Genomic DNA, 16,402 nt, shown 5'->3' with positions numbered 1-16,402 from the left:
ATGCTTTGTTCCAGGGCATGGAAATTCAGTCGGGAATCGCCCATCTTTTGGCTAACTCACTCTTCCTTATGTCAGCCAGCACCCAGCTGACAGTCTGGCTAGGGACAGAGGAACATGCCTGTTCTCCCAGACACTTCCCTGGCATCTTTTCCTTTCAGGTTCCATTGACGAGAGTTGAAATCGTAAATCAGTTACAATCCTGGCATACCGATTCTTTTCTTTCACTTCTTTTAAAGAGACATTGCAGATCCTCGCTTGCACAGTTGCATAATAGAAATGAAAGCGTTCTGGGAATCCGAATGTCTTCAAATGATGAAACTTTGAGGCGTGCCACTTTGGGGTTAGGATAACCCCATTTTCAAATGCGAGGGCCTCAGCTGATTTAGTAGTGATATGCATGTTTGGGGGGATACCAGTGAAATCACGAGACAAAACACAATGCCAAACATTGTCCATTTCACCGATATCTGGAAGTCACTTGTAGACTTTTGAGGACCCTGTCATTTCCTAGCAAGTGCTGGATTCCTTAAAGAAAGCAAGCTGTTATTTGTTTCCCATATGTGCTTTTGGGGATTATGATTTGGTATCTTTGCCTGATAACTTGTACAAAATTAGAAGAACTTTTGGAAATGAACCCCCCCCCCAAACGGAGGAAAAGGGGATGGGTTAATTATTGACACATAGTAAACTTTTGAAAAACTATTTTTTTTATTGCTGTGTGTATGCGTATGTGCGTTTGTGTCTGTCTGTCTGTGGGCATGTGCTAGTGGGAGTGGGTGCCTGTGAAGCCACAGTTGGTTGATACCCTGGAGTTGGTGTTACAAGTGATCGTGAGGCACCTGCCCTGGGTGATGGGAACCAACTGGAGGCATGATGCGAGCTCTTAGCAGCTGGGTTTCAATAGTTAACCTTTAAATGGTGTTTTCTCCTTTACACTCCATAAGTTAGATCCCCACTGTCTACTCCTATAGGTACTTCAATGTCAAGAACGAAAAAAGAGTGTCCCTTTTCAGAAGGCCGGGTGTCTCTTTCAGCTGCTACCCCAGCTGAGCTGCTACCTAAGCTTTCTAGTGGGAAAAGGCTTTAAGCATCATCCTAAAGATGAAATCAAAGTTGGTTATCAACTTTTCACTTTCAATCTAGAACAAGTACTACACACCACTTTAGAAAGTGTGAAGCCGCCAACCATGAACAGATTCCTGTGCAGTGTGATGCTTTAGAGTAATCGCAGTAAGTAAGCACCAATAAAATGATGTCTCTAACCTTTAAGTAAAGGCTGAAAGCATGAATATGCCATTGTACTAGAGGAGAGAGGGGGGAAAAATGCTTTTGATGTGCTAGAGAAAGGCGACTTTTGCAAACAAGCGGAGCACAGTGTAAATGTGTTTGTCACTGTCAAAGCAGAGGGACCACCATATACAGAAGGCACATTCTTTCACAAGCCAAGAAATCGTGAGCACCAAATCAAAATATTATGAATAAATAACAAACTTCCCAACTGCAGAGGTTTCGAAGGGGGGCGGGATGGATTTTCTACCTATTTATTCCCCTAGTGGTGAGGAAAGGCAGGCCAAATCGATCCCTAATGTGTTTGTGAAAGCCTGAAAGGAAACATAAACCCCAATTCTTCTGGCTGTTTGGCGTCTTTGTAAACTCAGGGCCACTGGCCATACACAAGGGCCTGGGAATGGAGAGGGAACCCAGGCCTTTGTTGGGGCCGGTGCCATGGCGTTGCGTGTCGCATAGCTGAAGAATGTGACTGAGGATCTATTCTGCCTGTGGCTCATAGACCAAAGCCAAAGCTGCCTGGAACCCTGCAGGAAGTCAGGACTGGCTAGCCACCGCCCCTTCAACAGCCGCCACTAGTCCCCCAGAGAAATACCAAAGAGGGCTGGTTTGGTATTTTATTTTCCTTGTGGTTGACAGAGGCCACAATTCTCATATGCTTGGGATATCATACTTGTTCCTGCCTCCGCCAGGAACTGGCTGGTGTCCCCGTCAGCAATTCCAATACTAAATTCCCATGGGCAGCAACATGTGACATTAACAGGGTTGGCTCTGAGTCAATTGAATGCTAAGAGAGACACAGCACGTGAAGAATTTATGATTCTCTGAAAATCAGCTTCTTTTGGTGGTAGTGGAAAGGCAGACATTTTTTAAAGGTTGAGTTTCCAAAGGGGTTTCCCATATTTGGACCCAAAGTTAGACCAGTCCTGAGGAAGGCTGACAAGACTTGAGCACTTAGAACTTGTGGTGATAGGCAGATGCCGTTGCGGAAACACGGAGAACCCAGCAACAAGGCTGATTTGGAAAATGCCTGCTCGTTTTGAGAACAGAGTCTCGAGTCTGGTCCAACCACAGGACCAGCTCAACACACTGGTTTTAAGGGGCCCCTCCCAATTCACCCAGAAAAGCATCCCTTTCTTGGGAATCAGCAGGAGTGGGAGGAGACAAGTAAGGGTAATGGCGATGAGTCTGATCAAATATATTATATGCATGTATGAAAATATCATATGAAACCCATTATTATATATAATTAATGTATGCTCATAAAAAAACAGTGTTGAAAAAGTATTCCGTTCTCACTAGGGAAAGTGATTACTTTTTCATTGTGTCTCCAATAAATAATCAGAAACCCACATCTTTAGCCTCCCAACCTGACTGAAGAGCTGAAGGCAGTTTCCCAACTTAACCCCAAGATGTGACTTTCAAAGGGATGAAACAAATCTTTGACTACTCAGTAACTGCACAGTCATTTACACAGCAAAGAAAAATTCCAGAGAGAGAGAGAATATGAATATTTACAGCACAGGCATGTAATTGGGACTGAATTCTACAACCGTGGAGGAGATTAATTAAACCCTTGTGAAAAATCCATGAAAAAGAACAGGAGATTAACATGTCTATTACGTCTGGCCTTTTCTATCAGCTTCATTAGAAATAAAGGGTAGTGTCTCCATTAAAAATGATGCTGACATACAACTGCATATTACGTCACTCCAAGAGCATCATTTAAAATAGCTGCAGAAAAATCAATTCCAAAATCCGATCCATTTTCACTTGGGTTTAATTCCGTTTCTTCACAGATAGCACATGTAATTTTAAAAATACACTATAAGAAGCGCAGCAACAGTTGAAGGCTGAAGATTAATCAGGTCAGCCCGAGTATGGTTTTGATATACTGAGGATCTGGAGGGTCGCAGACAAGATGGGCAGGAATTTGGCCTTTGGTACAAGGCTGTGATTGGACCTTGGCAGTGGCTGCTGCTGGACAGGCTGCAATAACAGAACGTAAGGTGGAATTGTCCCTGCACTGCCCTCAGGGTGCCTGGGTAGAAAAGGAAGTAAAACTCACTGTCACCCAAAGCTTTTCGTATGGCATGCTTGCCTCAGAGAAAAGCCTATTATGTTCAAAAGCTAGGAAGCCCCACTGTCTTTCTTTAAGAACTAAGTTTAGCTACCTGTGAGACAGTACACCTGCAATTTCACCCATTCGGAGGCAGGGGCTAGGAGGGTGAGTTGGAGGCCAGTGTGGGCTACATGGTAAGAAAGAAGAAAAAACATCAACCAACCCAAAACCGCAATTTAAGAAGAAAAAGCAAATGAATCACAAACTCCTCAACTGGCTATGGGGAGGGTATAATTGGGGTAGGGGAGGAAGAGGATGACCTTAGTGAGATAGGGCGATACCATAGTCTTTATTTCCATAGGCCATTTTTCATTTCTCCCCTGGTTTCATTCTGGGCACGCCACACCACTTGTGTTTATGTTTCCCCTTTCATGAGATTCTATTTTTCTGTATGTAAAAGATTTGTTTCCCAGGGTTCCCACAGCTTTGAGCTATCTAGGCCACAAGTATGCTTCAGAGTGTAATGTTTACATCTTTTTCTCCCAGTCTCTGTGTTTAAGAATTGGTGGGACCCAATTTATTGATGCACTTTCAACCAGACTTAATATGGCAATTCACTCTCGCTCAGTCTAAAATGTATCTTCTTACTCCAATTTCCTCTACTCCAAAAAAATTTAAACCTTCAACAAACTAAAGCAAAACTGAGCCAGCAAATTACATGCACGCTCCCATGATATGGAAGACTTAGCAAAAGCTTGCTTCCTCTAAAGACATTTCAATGTGCAATTCTGCAAATGTGACTGGGGGGATGAGAATGAACTGGTACTCTTGAAGCATGTATGTACTGTTCCACCAATGCTGGCCTTTGTGACCTCAATAGCGGCCAGGGAGGTTTCAGGAGTGGCGTGCACAATGGGCACTAATGTAGAAGGCTGCAGGCTCTTTAAATCAGGCTAATGTTTTTCCCCGAAATCATAACTGGCCTTCTCAGAACCTAGACGGTTTGCAGTGCTGTCTGGGTTCTAGTAATGGCTTCCTAATTGGCAGAAATCAGCAGACTCAACATCCACTCTCATAAGAGGACTCTACCAGGGCTAAGACCCTACGAAAACAAATCTTGTAATTTTCCACATCAGAGTTCTTCAGATCTGATGGTGAAATGGGCATCTGGTCAGTTTGCCAAAGATTTGGGTGACATGTAAAAGATGTAAAAGACTATAGTGTTGGGGGGAGGTTGTGTGTAGGGGCAGGGGTTGTGCCAGAGGCTAACATCAGGATCCCTAAGAATGGTACTGTCACCTTAATTTTTATTTTTTGATAAAGGGTCTCTCACTGGCCTGGAGCACAGAACTTGTGCTAGGCTGATTGTCTCTACCTCCCAAGCCCTAGGATTACCAGTGCTCCACCACACCTAGCTTTTTTTCTGATTGTGGAGATCAAACATAGGCCCTTGTTCTAGCAAAACAAGCACTTTACCAACGGACCACCTGCCCAGCCCAAGAGAGAATCTTCAAAGCTCCTTTCATAGCTCTGTGAAGACTGTACATCAGAGTGAACATGAACAGACCTAGGATGAGTGCTAAACCTGAGAATTTCACAGGAAATATCAAAAAGATACCTCCTGCTGCATTCAAAGCAGTGCATCTAACTGTCTTCTGCAATGCCACCAGTAGTTCAAGAGGACACTGACTGGCAGTGCTGATTTTACTACCTCAAAGTACTGATCGCAGCACAGCCAGAACTCTGCCAAACATTTCCCATTAAAACGAAAGGAAAAATCTCAGAGCTGGCAATTACAACAGTCCTTGTGGCAAGAAGTGGAGTCATGGCTAGTAAAACAAATACATCAATGACTCGCTCACCTATGAAATTGTTCCACTCAAAATCGAGGTCTCCTTGGTTGGCCAAACAGCCTCTCATGATGTTAGAGCAGTAGTTGTAACAGGGCTTCACAGACACCAGGCCCTGGCAGTGGGAACAGTAGATCATCTTCAGCAGCGCTTCCGTGCACTGGGCTGTGGGGTTCACCTAATGTGTGACAAGACACAAAAAAAAAAAAAAAGAAAGAAAGAAAGCCACAGTTGGGTTAAAGGAGACACAACTGACATTGGAGGATCATCCGGGAACTTCGGGATGAGTTAAGAGTGTTCTCAATTAGGAGGCTGGACTCCCATGGAAGTGGATTAGAATAAGAATTGGACAAGTGGAAGACAGGTGCCAGAAAGCTGAGTTAGGGGTGTGGTGAGTGAGGTCAATGTAAGTTCTAGTCTTTCTTCGTTTAGCGCTGCTGATGGTAGACCTCAAGACCTTGCTGCAATCCCTGCTTTTCAGTACCAGACTGAGACATAGGTACAACTTGTATTCAAATACTGAGTCCAAGACTGCCCTTTGCACGTTAACCTCCAAGTATCTTTCCCAAGGATACTTCATATATACTTTGTTCAACATCGAAAAGCCATTCAGAAGGTGAAGATCATGCATTCTATAGGGCAAGATGAGTAACTTTAAACACTGCAGGGTTTCAAGTATGGAGTGCTTTTGTGACATATAATCAAAGTGATGAGGCTTCTGCTAAGTTATGAGAAAGTTATTAGATTTCAGTGGAGAAGTAAATGAAGATCATCTCAGGGACGTCAATGGAATGGTGCGCCTGTATTTTCTTAGGAGAAGGTGGAGGAATCTAGGACAGTAATGTGGCATAGGAGTGTGTGGATGTGGTCAGAATTTAGAAGGGCTGGACACTGAGCAGAAACCGGGAGACCCTATAGGAGTCAAACAGCAAAGATAAAATCACTACTCAAATCAGACTAGGCTAGCCACCCTCTAAGATAAACAGCATTTACTGTCATCTTTCTTGTTGGGTCGGATGAAACTGTTTAGGACCATGAAAGAGCCAATTCCATCCCATTCTTCATTTCCATCAATGGTAAGAAAGGATCCCAGCTAGGTGTCATATGCTGGCGGCTAACTCCAAGTTCCTGGCTTACTCTCTCTGCCCTCTTCTCTTTTGGAGCCTTTATCAGAGGATTGGTGCATTCTTCACTCTCATCAGCAACTAGTTCCTCAAGCATAGGCTTTTAGAAGCAGATACTACAGCAGGGAGCAAATACTGGAATGCAGGGTGGCTGGCAATGGATGTCACCTGCTCTGGTGTGTTGCTTTGGATATCACTTATCAACAGAGCCCTTAGGAACAGGAACAGGATGGTGCTGTCTATCTGGTACATGTGGACACACACACACACACACACACACACACACACACACACACAAACACGCACACCCTTCTCTGGCTTATTCCCAACAGAATGCCAGCGTAAAAGGGGAAAAGCGTGCAACAACAAGATGGTAATTGTATACACTAAAGTCAACATTCTCTACAAAGAGTTAGGACTTTTCCACAGTTTTAACCATTCCCAAATGTTTTCCTAAGCATTAAATTAGTCTCTTTAACTGTGTATTAATGTACAGTAAAGTTCTGGCTAACCAATATCCTTAAGGAATGGCCTCTCTGGATAACTAGATTTTCTGGATAGCTAAAAGTTCATTCCTTTGGAGTCACATTGTTGGGACTTTGATACTCATTCACCTCTCGTTTTACAGATGAACAAGCAGCCTCAAAGAGGAAGGGAGCCCAAGTCACAGGACCAAAGAAGTCAGCACTGGAAGGAGCCTAGCCCAACACCAGCGGTGCTGCTCTCACATTGGAGAGATAAGCAAACTATAGGCAGAGATTAAACAACCTGCTGACAGCCACCTTGCTGCATTTGATTCCAGTAATGCACCTTATCAGACACCGTGTCCCTAGGATTTCCCAGATGTGTCACCGCTTCCTGTCATCCTAAACAGAAGATAGGCAATTCTATTCTTAGGCCGTGCTGATTTTCTTCTTTGTTTTTAGTTCCAGTCCACATTAGAGAGGCCACTAAATGGCCGGATCTTAGGAGATACACAGGTTATGTAAATGACTTATAAAAAACCCCACAATACAGCTAGATGTGTTAGAGCACGCCTCAAATCACAGACGTAGGACACGGAGGCAGAAGGACAGCAAGTAAGTCAGCCCGGAAAAAAAGGGTGAGGTCCTGCTAATGAGAGAGGAGGAATGAAAGAAGGCGGAGAGGAGAGAGAGGCAGGTGGAGGGGAGGGGAAGGAAAGGAGAATTCCAGAAGAGTACTTGGTATGTTGAACATTATTCTTCAGAGCTAGCGGTGTCCTGGTGGAGTAAGTGTAGAAAGCTAAACTGTCAATGTGGATACTCAGCATTTAACATGTGTCTGGGATCATGACGTTAGTTTGCTGTATTAGAATATGAAACCTGCTCTACAGAAAACAAAGGAAAATCCCAAGGTAGAACAGACCTTTGGGAAGTAAACAAAATATTCAGGTAAAGATACAGTGCATAAAGTCATATTTTGTTTTAGGATTAAAGCTGTGTGCCACCACAGCCAGCCCTGGGACCTTTTTGAAAAGATAAAATCCAATCCACTTACATTGTATTCTCTGGTGACCATCGGAGTCAACTGCTGCCTTCAATCTCTCTACAACTTACATACTGAAGTAGATTTACTTTAGAAGTTCCAAAGCATGTAGCAGCTCATGCCACATGGGAAATAATTAAAAGAGCAATATACTCCAAGGTCTTTAATCTCCAGTTATGTATTTATCCTCTATGGTACAGCATACCACTTAAAATGTTCAATCCAATGGTCATTTTGGTGCATATGTCTTGACTAAGAGCTGTTGTTTTTCTTTTATTCAGTTGGGTCTGCTGAATCCAGATGTTAATCACTCCCAGAATACTTAGTGCTGAGATAAGAATGGGGCGGAGCTTTATGATTGTATTTCAAAAAAGGTCACAAGTGCCGGGTGGTGGTGGCGCCTTTAATCCCAGCACTCGGGAGGCAGAGGCAGATGGATCTCTGTGAGTTCGAGACCAGCCTGGTCTATAAGAGCTAGTTCCAGGACAGGCTCCCAAACCACACAGAAACCCTGTCTCGAAAAACCAAAAAAAAAAAAAGTCACAAGTTTTAGACTTATCTTAGGAATATAGTTATTTCTCAAAAGTTTATGAAGACAGAAGAGGAAAACTATATGTACCCTCCCTTTCCACCCCACCTTTGAACAAAAAGAATGATTTAAAGCACTCAGAGAGAACACACTTATTTAGCTTTTGCAGTTTTGTGTGTGTGTGTGTGTGTGTGTGTGTGTGTGTGTGTGTGTGTGTGTGTGTGTGTAAAATAGAGTGAGTGCTTGTCTGGGTCTGAACAATGAGTTTGACTAGTGGAAAATGGTTGAAGAGGCATTGAAGGAAGAGTTTGTGTGAGAGAGAAAGAGAATGAGAACGAATGTAGTATGTGTGCAAATGCAATCACACATGTGGAAGCCAGAAATCAACCTTGACTTCTTCAGGAACTACCCACCTCATTTATTGATGTTATTGTATTGTTAAGATACCAGGCTCCCACCGGCCTGCAGTTCACTAACTGGCTAGGCTGGCAGGCCATCAATCTCCAGGAATGCATATGTCTCCCTATCCCCAGAGCTGGGGTTCTAAGCCTATATTGCCACATCTTGTTATATATATATAAATAATAAGTTATTTATTTATTTATTTATTTATTTATTTTGGTTTGGTTTTTCGAGACAGGGTTTCTCTGTAGTTTTGGACCCTGTCTTGGAACTAGCTCTTGTAGATCAGGCTGGTCTCGAACTCACAGAGATCCGCCTGTCTCTGCCTCCCAAGTGCTGGGATTAAAGGCGTGCGCCACCATCTCCCGGCTATACCTTGCATTTTTAATGTGGGTTTATCAAACTCAGATCATCAGGCTTATAAGACTAGGATAAGCACATATTAAGTGATTTATCTCTCTAGCTAAAGAGGGTCTTGAAATCTAGATTGAAGAAAAAATATTTTGTTTCATGACCAATTTAACCACACATGACTTTTGCTGGGTTTTATTGATTCATAGGATTCATTTATGGAATACTTAAGGTATGCCAGGTTCTTATTTAAGGGCCTTACGACATGTAGTAACTCATTTAACCCTCAAAACAATTGTGTGAGGCAAGCACTAATAGCTGATCTCAGAGGTGAAGTAGAAGGGGGCCAAGAAATATTCAGGGATTCACGCAAGGTCTTCAGGTCAGAGCTGAAAGCTGAGCTTTGGACCCAGGTAGTCTGGTTCTAGAGCACACGTAGGTAACTTCGTTGATGTCTAATGTTCTTTTCAGTGATGAAGATCAAATCTAGGTCTCACACGTGCCAGGAAAGTACTATGCCCCAGGTGCTTTGGTGAATATCTATCTACATGGCTTCTTTGGAATCATAGCCTATAGGAAACTAGAGGGCAACACAGGGGCTCCTAGACCTCACACACTATCTGCACACTCAGTAAACACACTACAGGGCTCGATACTTTCTAACTATAAGGTGCAGTATTTCATGTTTACTGGCGAAATGAATCAGGTTTTACATAGGAGGGCAATTTAGGACACGACTACATGGAGCAATGCATACTAGATACTTGGAGGAGAGGACATATTGTTTAATGAAATAATAATGCCTTACTGAGTGCCAGCACCATGCCTTAAAACTGTTCAGTTGCTAGAGGGAGGAGAAAGGAGATATAATTACAGGGTATTACTCACCAGCCCTGCTCACAAAGAGTTCAAAGGCTCAAGAAAACACCAATGGACATGGTCGAGAGGACTTCCCTTGACTGGGAGGTGCAGCTGAGTGATAGAACACTTGCCTAGCACGCACAGGCTCTGGGTTTCATCCCTAGTACCACAGAAGCCCCTCCTTTAACCAAACAAATTGGGCAAACAACTCACATTTTACCCAAGTTCTGAAATTTTCAAAGAACTGCAGCTAAATGCAGCAGAGATAATGAATTCCTAGAGAAATGAACAGACAGGCCTTAGAGAAGGTAGAAGGGGCTGACATTATTTATGGAGGGGTGAGAACATGTGTCCACTTTTGCTTCTGGACTGAATATTTCTGTATTAACTCAAACACCAAAATCAATTTGAACAATTGACCCATAATCCCAATACACGAATATCCAATTTCTAAGACTCTTAAAATCCTTCACAACTGACCAATGATTTTCTCCAGTATTAGGCAACTCTAGAAAACACCTCAGAATTTACCATAGTAAGGGTCACTGGGGAAGACATTGAATTACTTTTTAACTTCTTTTCAAAGTACCCATTGTGGAGAGCAGACCCTGCCCTTCACCTGGGCAGCAGGAAAGAGACAACCCTGTCGGCGGAGGTGTGGGCGAGTTAGCCCTGACGTGAGCATGGAAGAGCTGTCCCCATTACTCATCCATCAGTGGCGGCATAGACAAGAGATGCCCCTCCACTCCACCCACCAATACCAGAGGCAGTTGGGAGAACTGGCCCTGAGGTCCCAAAGAGCAGGAGAGCTGTCCCTGCTCCTCAGCTGCTGCTGCTGCAGTTAGGAGAGCGGCCCCTACACCTTACTGACCCTGAAGATGTAGGTGTGATGGCCCACCCGAACATTCACCCCATCTGTGATGAGCTCCAAAGTGGGGGAGCTGGCCCTGTAGATTCTGGGCTGTAGGAGGTCCATGACACAGGGTAGTAACAGAGTCTCAGTGAGGGCCCAACAACGTCAATGGTGTACCAGAGACCAGTGAGTCTTTGCAATGAACGCCTACATGTAAAAATGAATGACTCACTCTGTCATGCTGCAGCTTTTGTGAGATTTTCCCTTTCTCCCTTTCCCCCCTTTTTTCTCTTAAATTTTATTTTGTTTTATTCTGGGCGGGGGTAGGGAGTTAGGTGGGATCAGGAGGCATGATGTGAGGAAAAAAGTATCCATTGTAAAGTGGGTGTGTAGCTTGGGGGTAGTGACGTCCTGGGTTCCATCTTTAGAGCTGAAAAGGATGGGGAAGAGATGGAAGAAGAGGAAAAGGAGGAGGAAGGGGAGGGAGGAAACAGCAGTAATCCCCCTCCTCTCAGCCTTCCCGAGTATATACATGCATTATGACATCTGTATGCCATATCTGCTATAAAAAGCCTTTATAGAAAAGTCCCCTTGGAAAGCCTATTTTTTAAAGCCTTTCTACCAAATAACCCGCATTTTCCAAGCACCACATTAAAACCTCCAGTGAGCAGTCTGCAAAAAGAAAAATGCTAGAATGGAGCTCTTCCCACGGCCTGGATTTCATTTCAGAAATCCAGAGCGGGCCTTCAGCCACATTACACTGCAATGGCAGTCAGCGGGCTGCCCTCAAGTTAGAAACACATTGCCTTGTAGCTTATTCCAGCTCTGAGCATGCATTTGTTGCTGCGCTTCGCTTCCCAACTTGCCTGCTTTTTTTTCTTCTTCACACAGCCACACACCAAACAAACAGAAAAGGTCTAGCTTTTCATCTGTTGCCTGGTAACATAAGCACCCGATAAAAACAACAGGAAATATTTCACCAAATTCTGGTAAGAGAAGGAGCTAGGGAGCCCACACTTGCCGTGGAATGTGATGAGTTTGGTCAGCAGTTTCCTAAGTCCTTCTCAATTCAGTACACATACCAAGAAGGTGCGACTTTCTCTCACTACTGATCGGATAAGGAGATTTTGAAAGCATAATGTATAATCAACTCAAATTCACTCAAGAATATTTGTGGGCACATTGTAGATAACATAGAGGCTATACAAATATGTGAAGTTGTGCCTTATTCTTGAAATCACTGGACTACTATACTTCATATATGAAAATATGATTATTTTAACTCCCTTAAAGACTCTACATTTTTTGTTCTTTTTCTACTTTGCTCTATTTCCTTTTAGGCATTGTGTGTGGTACTATCACCTAATGCTAATTTTCATACAAGCACATCGAGCAGACATCCCACTAGTCTCTCCTTTATCCCTCCTTTCCCTCCCAGTCTCCTTCTGTCCCTCTAGATGCTTTTCTCTTCTACTTTTATATTGCAGTTTTATGTCAGAGTATCTATATAAACTCTAGAAATCACAAAGCAAATATACAGCATTTGTCCTTCAGAAGCTGGCTTGATGAAGGGTGTTTGTGATCTCCACTCATTCACCCTCCGGGCATACACCTTTATCCCGACCCCACCATATCTTCAGTCCCACCAAGCCCTTTGCAATTTTATCCTTTATGTCTAAGTAAAAAGATACTACGAGGGTAGAATGAAAGTTTATACTCGGTTTCTTAAAAGCTTATTTACACTTATAATGATGTAGGGAAAACAACGCAATGTCTAATACCCAGAATCGTTAAGAGGCTAGAAGTAAAGAGGGATCCACAGAAATGGCTTAAAAGGCAGGAGAGTCCTTCAGAGACCTCGATGGTAAGACACTATTGTCTAATTATAGCCCCTGTAGTTTGGGGTGCGGGTGTAGACACAGTCTTATTATGCCAGTGTTAATTGAAACCATGAGAATGTACCTCTTTGGCAGAAGAGCTATTAATTTTCATGGTGCATGTAACCACTTGTGCATTTCTTAAGCACCACAATAGACTCCACCCTTCTAGGCAAAACTACTGTTACAAGCAGGTAACTAACAAAAATGCATCATGAGCCATGTAGCGGCAGGCTATTCGTGAACCGTCTGTTTCTAATGAAGAGGGAGGGTATCTCTGCAGTTGGGATCTTAAGGCTCCAAGGAGTATGCTGAGACTGCTGGGTCCAGCGAATATGAAATGAAGCAAGGAACAAGGAACGAGTCCTTCACTCAAGCAGCGCTCTTCTCTGGGAGGAAGGAAAGCTTGCTGATACTGACGGCCCTCTCAATGGCTTTGTGGTAATCAAATCACTGTTCATCTTGGAGGTGCAAAAGAAAGCTGGAAAAACAAGGTATCTACCCACGAGAAAGTGAGACTACCTCTGAGTTAAGCAAGAATTCAGGGAGCAGCCCCAAGGGCCAGGATGCTTCTGCAGCTTGCCTTTAAAGATTTCTTTGTAGCCAGTGGTTTGAATCACCTCAGTTGGCAAAGAGCTTCCCTACTCTGAAAGGCTTTTTCTCAGGTTAGAGGACATTGATTTTATGAAGTACCATAAAACTACATGTTAAATTGTTCTCCTTCCAAGGAGAACAATATATAAACTGGTAGAGAACCAAATTATGAGTTAATCATATCAATTTTCTGCTTACTCGGTTTAAAATATACATTTTTAACAGTTAGGTCATTTACTACATTCCCCATAGAGCAAACGTTTAAATTCCACTTAACTGGAAGCTACACTTCAAACATTAATCCAGTAAATATTTTCCCAAGTCTGCAACAATACCTGGCATACTGCTACACAGAGACATCCCATGAGATAGATCTGATACAACTCTAATTTTGCCTTCTTTTGATTGAATACATATGTGTTTTACTATTGTTATTCAAATACTACAAACCAACTTAGTTGAAGGTTGTGGTTTTAAAATCAGTCCTTAAGTCGGGAAATTATTCAATAGTGAAGCCAAAATAATCCATTTATGTATTTGTTTATTTTCCAGTTACAAGCATAACATTTAATGTAGCTTGATGATATTTTTTAACCAACTGGCAAATAATTTTGCCTTGTGTAAATTACAGGATATATCTTGTATTCACTATATACGCATTAAACTATAAACGTTTAGGAAGTCATAAGTAAAAAAAATGAATAAAGAAGAGAGCTCAATTCTGAAACAACAACAAAAAACCTTAAGAAATTACGTTAAAAAGTAGCTTTTCTTCTTGCCCAACTAACAGTAGTACCTATATTTGGTTAATGTAAAGAAAGTTTTTTTTTCAAACAATTGCTTAGGGCGGTATGTACACTCTTATTTTTCTCTGGACAATGTACACATAGCACACAGGTCCACATGTATATACAGGCATTTACAGCACGCATTAACTCCTTCCTGCCCATTCATCTCAGGATGAACATGAAGAATTGCTAAAAGTGGGCAAATGTGTCAGGTGAACTTTTATGCCAATGGCATGGGCCTCGAAGACTTGTGAACGGTGGACTACTTCCAGACTGAGACCTAAGTATTTCCAAGATTAAAAATGATTTCTGCAGTTGACAGAAGTACAGCATTGAGATTAGTTTTCTAACTACCTTAGATCCATATGCCCCACCAAATATTTGCCACAGACAATGAAGGAATCAGAAGAAGAAGGAGAGGGTGGGCAAAAGTATACTGCAAAGAAATTCCTAACAATTTACAGCCTTGACAGGAGAGAATCAGTTAATTGAATACAATACATATTATTTCCTAAGTCCCAATAATCAGCATCTACTTTCTGTAACATCCTATTTTTAGATTCATGTGCTTCCCTCTGGTAAACACTGGCTTCCTCTCAACTAAGGTGGCAGGTACATTCTGTGCACTTGGTTGCTCATTAACAGTTAGTGGTCCCTGTTGCCTGGTTATGTTTATTAATACGCATCTGCTGGTTTAGACAGTAAGTGCCTTGGTTTGGATAATAAATGACCTGGTCATCCTAACTCTAAGATGAACTCTGTGATCGTTGATCTGCTGGCTGTTTTCATGTTGACCTTTTGTCTAATCATGAAAACAACTAAATGACAAAAGCAAAAGCCACTATCTGTGCACACAGACAGTGTGTACAGTGTTAACAGTGGCTAACAAATTGGCCACCCACTTGGGAGCCAAAGGAAAAGAGCAGTCTGACCAAGATAACTTTGCTCCAGTATAGATGCTTCTTCCCTGGTATTAAGTCATAAAAGATGTCTGAAGTTAGCTTTCTATTGCTGTAATAGACATGACTAAAAGCAACCTAGGAAAAGTTTGCCTTACATACCCTGGGTCACAGTCCACACTGGGGAAGCCATGGAAGAGTATTACGTACTGGCTTGCTCTCCTGTCCACAGCTTGCTCAGTCTGCTTTCTTACACCATCAGGACCACCTGCCCAAGAGTAGCAGGATCATCCACAGTGAGCTGGGTCCTCGCACATCAGTCATAAAGCTCAGAACACTCAATACCTTCTGCAGTCCCAAATTCCAAAATGCTTCAAGTAAGCCTAGTGGTACAAGATCCTTCACAAGTGTTCTGGAGCTTAAGGTCCACAGCTCAGCAGAAGGAAGAGCACTGGCTACACATCTGCATGGCCCTGGGCTTCTGTTCCCGGAGCTACAGAAACTAAAAACTTGCAAATGTCACTGAAGAGTGAACCATTCCCACTTTAAAATCTTGCTCTGAATTCTACTGCAGGAAATATAGGAGAGCAAAGCTTCTCTATGGCAGCTAAAGCACATAACTCAGTCTTAAACCAATATAAAAGTCCCCTTTGCTTCGCCTCACGGAGGCTCATGAAGACCCTTCTAAGGTGCCTCCATGGAGTACAATCTGAAAAATCCTGGTCTATGTCAACTCATTTAATTTACGAGAGGTTCATTTTTACCAGGTATTAGAATAGTATTGTCTGTACTGGTAATTCTCGAACCAAAGTCATGATCATCATGACCTGAATAGTGCACAGCAATTGTCATGAAAGCTCTGAGCACACTTTATAATAAGGACAAATGCCCATGGATACTAATGATTTCCTAATTGCAACTAGTGGGCTCAAACATGCTCATCCAAAATAACTAGGTGTGGAGCCTGAGGTGGGGAGGATTCTTTTGCACAAAGAGAAAGAACTAAAAACAGATGGGGAATGAGTTGTTAAAATTATTTTTAAAATTAAGACTTTGGAGTCAATGTGCATCCCACTTAAGAATGGCTACCAAGGAAACTAGAAAATAACAATGATATATAAAGATATTCATCCTAGCCTGGTGGTGGTGGTGCATGCCTTTAATCCGAGCACTTGGGAGAAAGAGGCAGGTGGAACTCTGTGAGTTCAAGGTCAGCCCAGTCTACAAAGTGAGTTCCAGGATAGCCAAGGTTACACAGAGAAACCCTGTCTCAAGAAACAAAAAATAAATAACAAACAAAAAGAAATCTAGCCCTAGCACTGGTGAGTTAAGTCTAAAGAGTGTGGACAAAATGTGGGAGGTGAGAAACCAAGAAAAGATTGTTAGTAAGCCAACCGAACCCCAATGACTTGTTTTTTA

The 16,402-nt window shown here is 42.6% G+C and overlaps 1 protein-coding gene across 1 annotated transcript in view; it reads right to left on the bottom strand.

Annotated features, from left to right (window-relative positions):
- The window catches only part of LOC121445086 (glypican-4), a 114,577-nt gene that overhangs the window by 5,433 nt on the left and 92,742 nt on the right, over positions 1-16,402 (bottom strand). The window contains exon 4 of the mRNA XM_041647091.1: positions 5,212-5,377. Coding sequence (XP_041503025.1) covers positions 5,212-5,377 — 166 coding nt within the window. The remainder of the gene's footprint in view (positions 1-5,211; positions 5,378-16,402) is intronic.

This window comes from Microtus oregoni, unplaced genomic scaffold (genome assembly GCF_018167655.1).
Source record: "Microtus oregoni isolate MIOR12 unplaced genomic scaffold, Mior012 000156F_ref0000345, whole genome shotgun sequence".
Lineage (NCBI taxonomy): Eukaryota > Metazoa > Chordata > Mammalia > Rodentia > Cricetidae > Microtus > Microtus oregoni.
The sequence above is the reverse complement of the archived record's forward strand: the minus strand, read 5'-3'. Positions and strand labels throughout refer to the sequence as shown.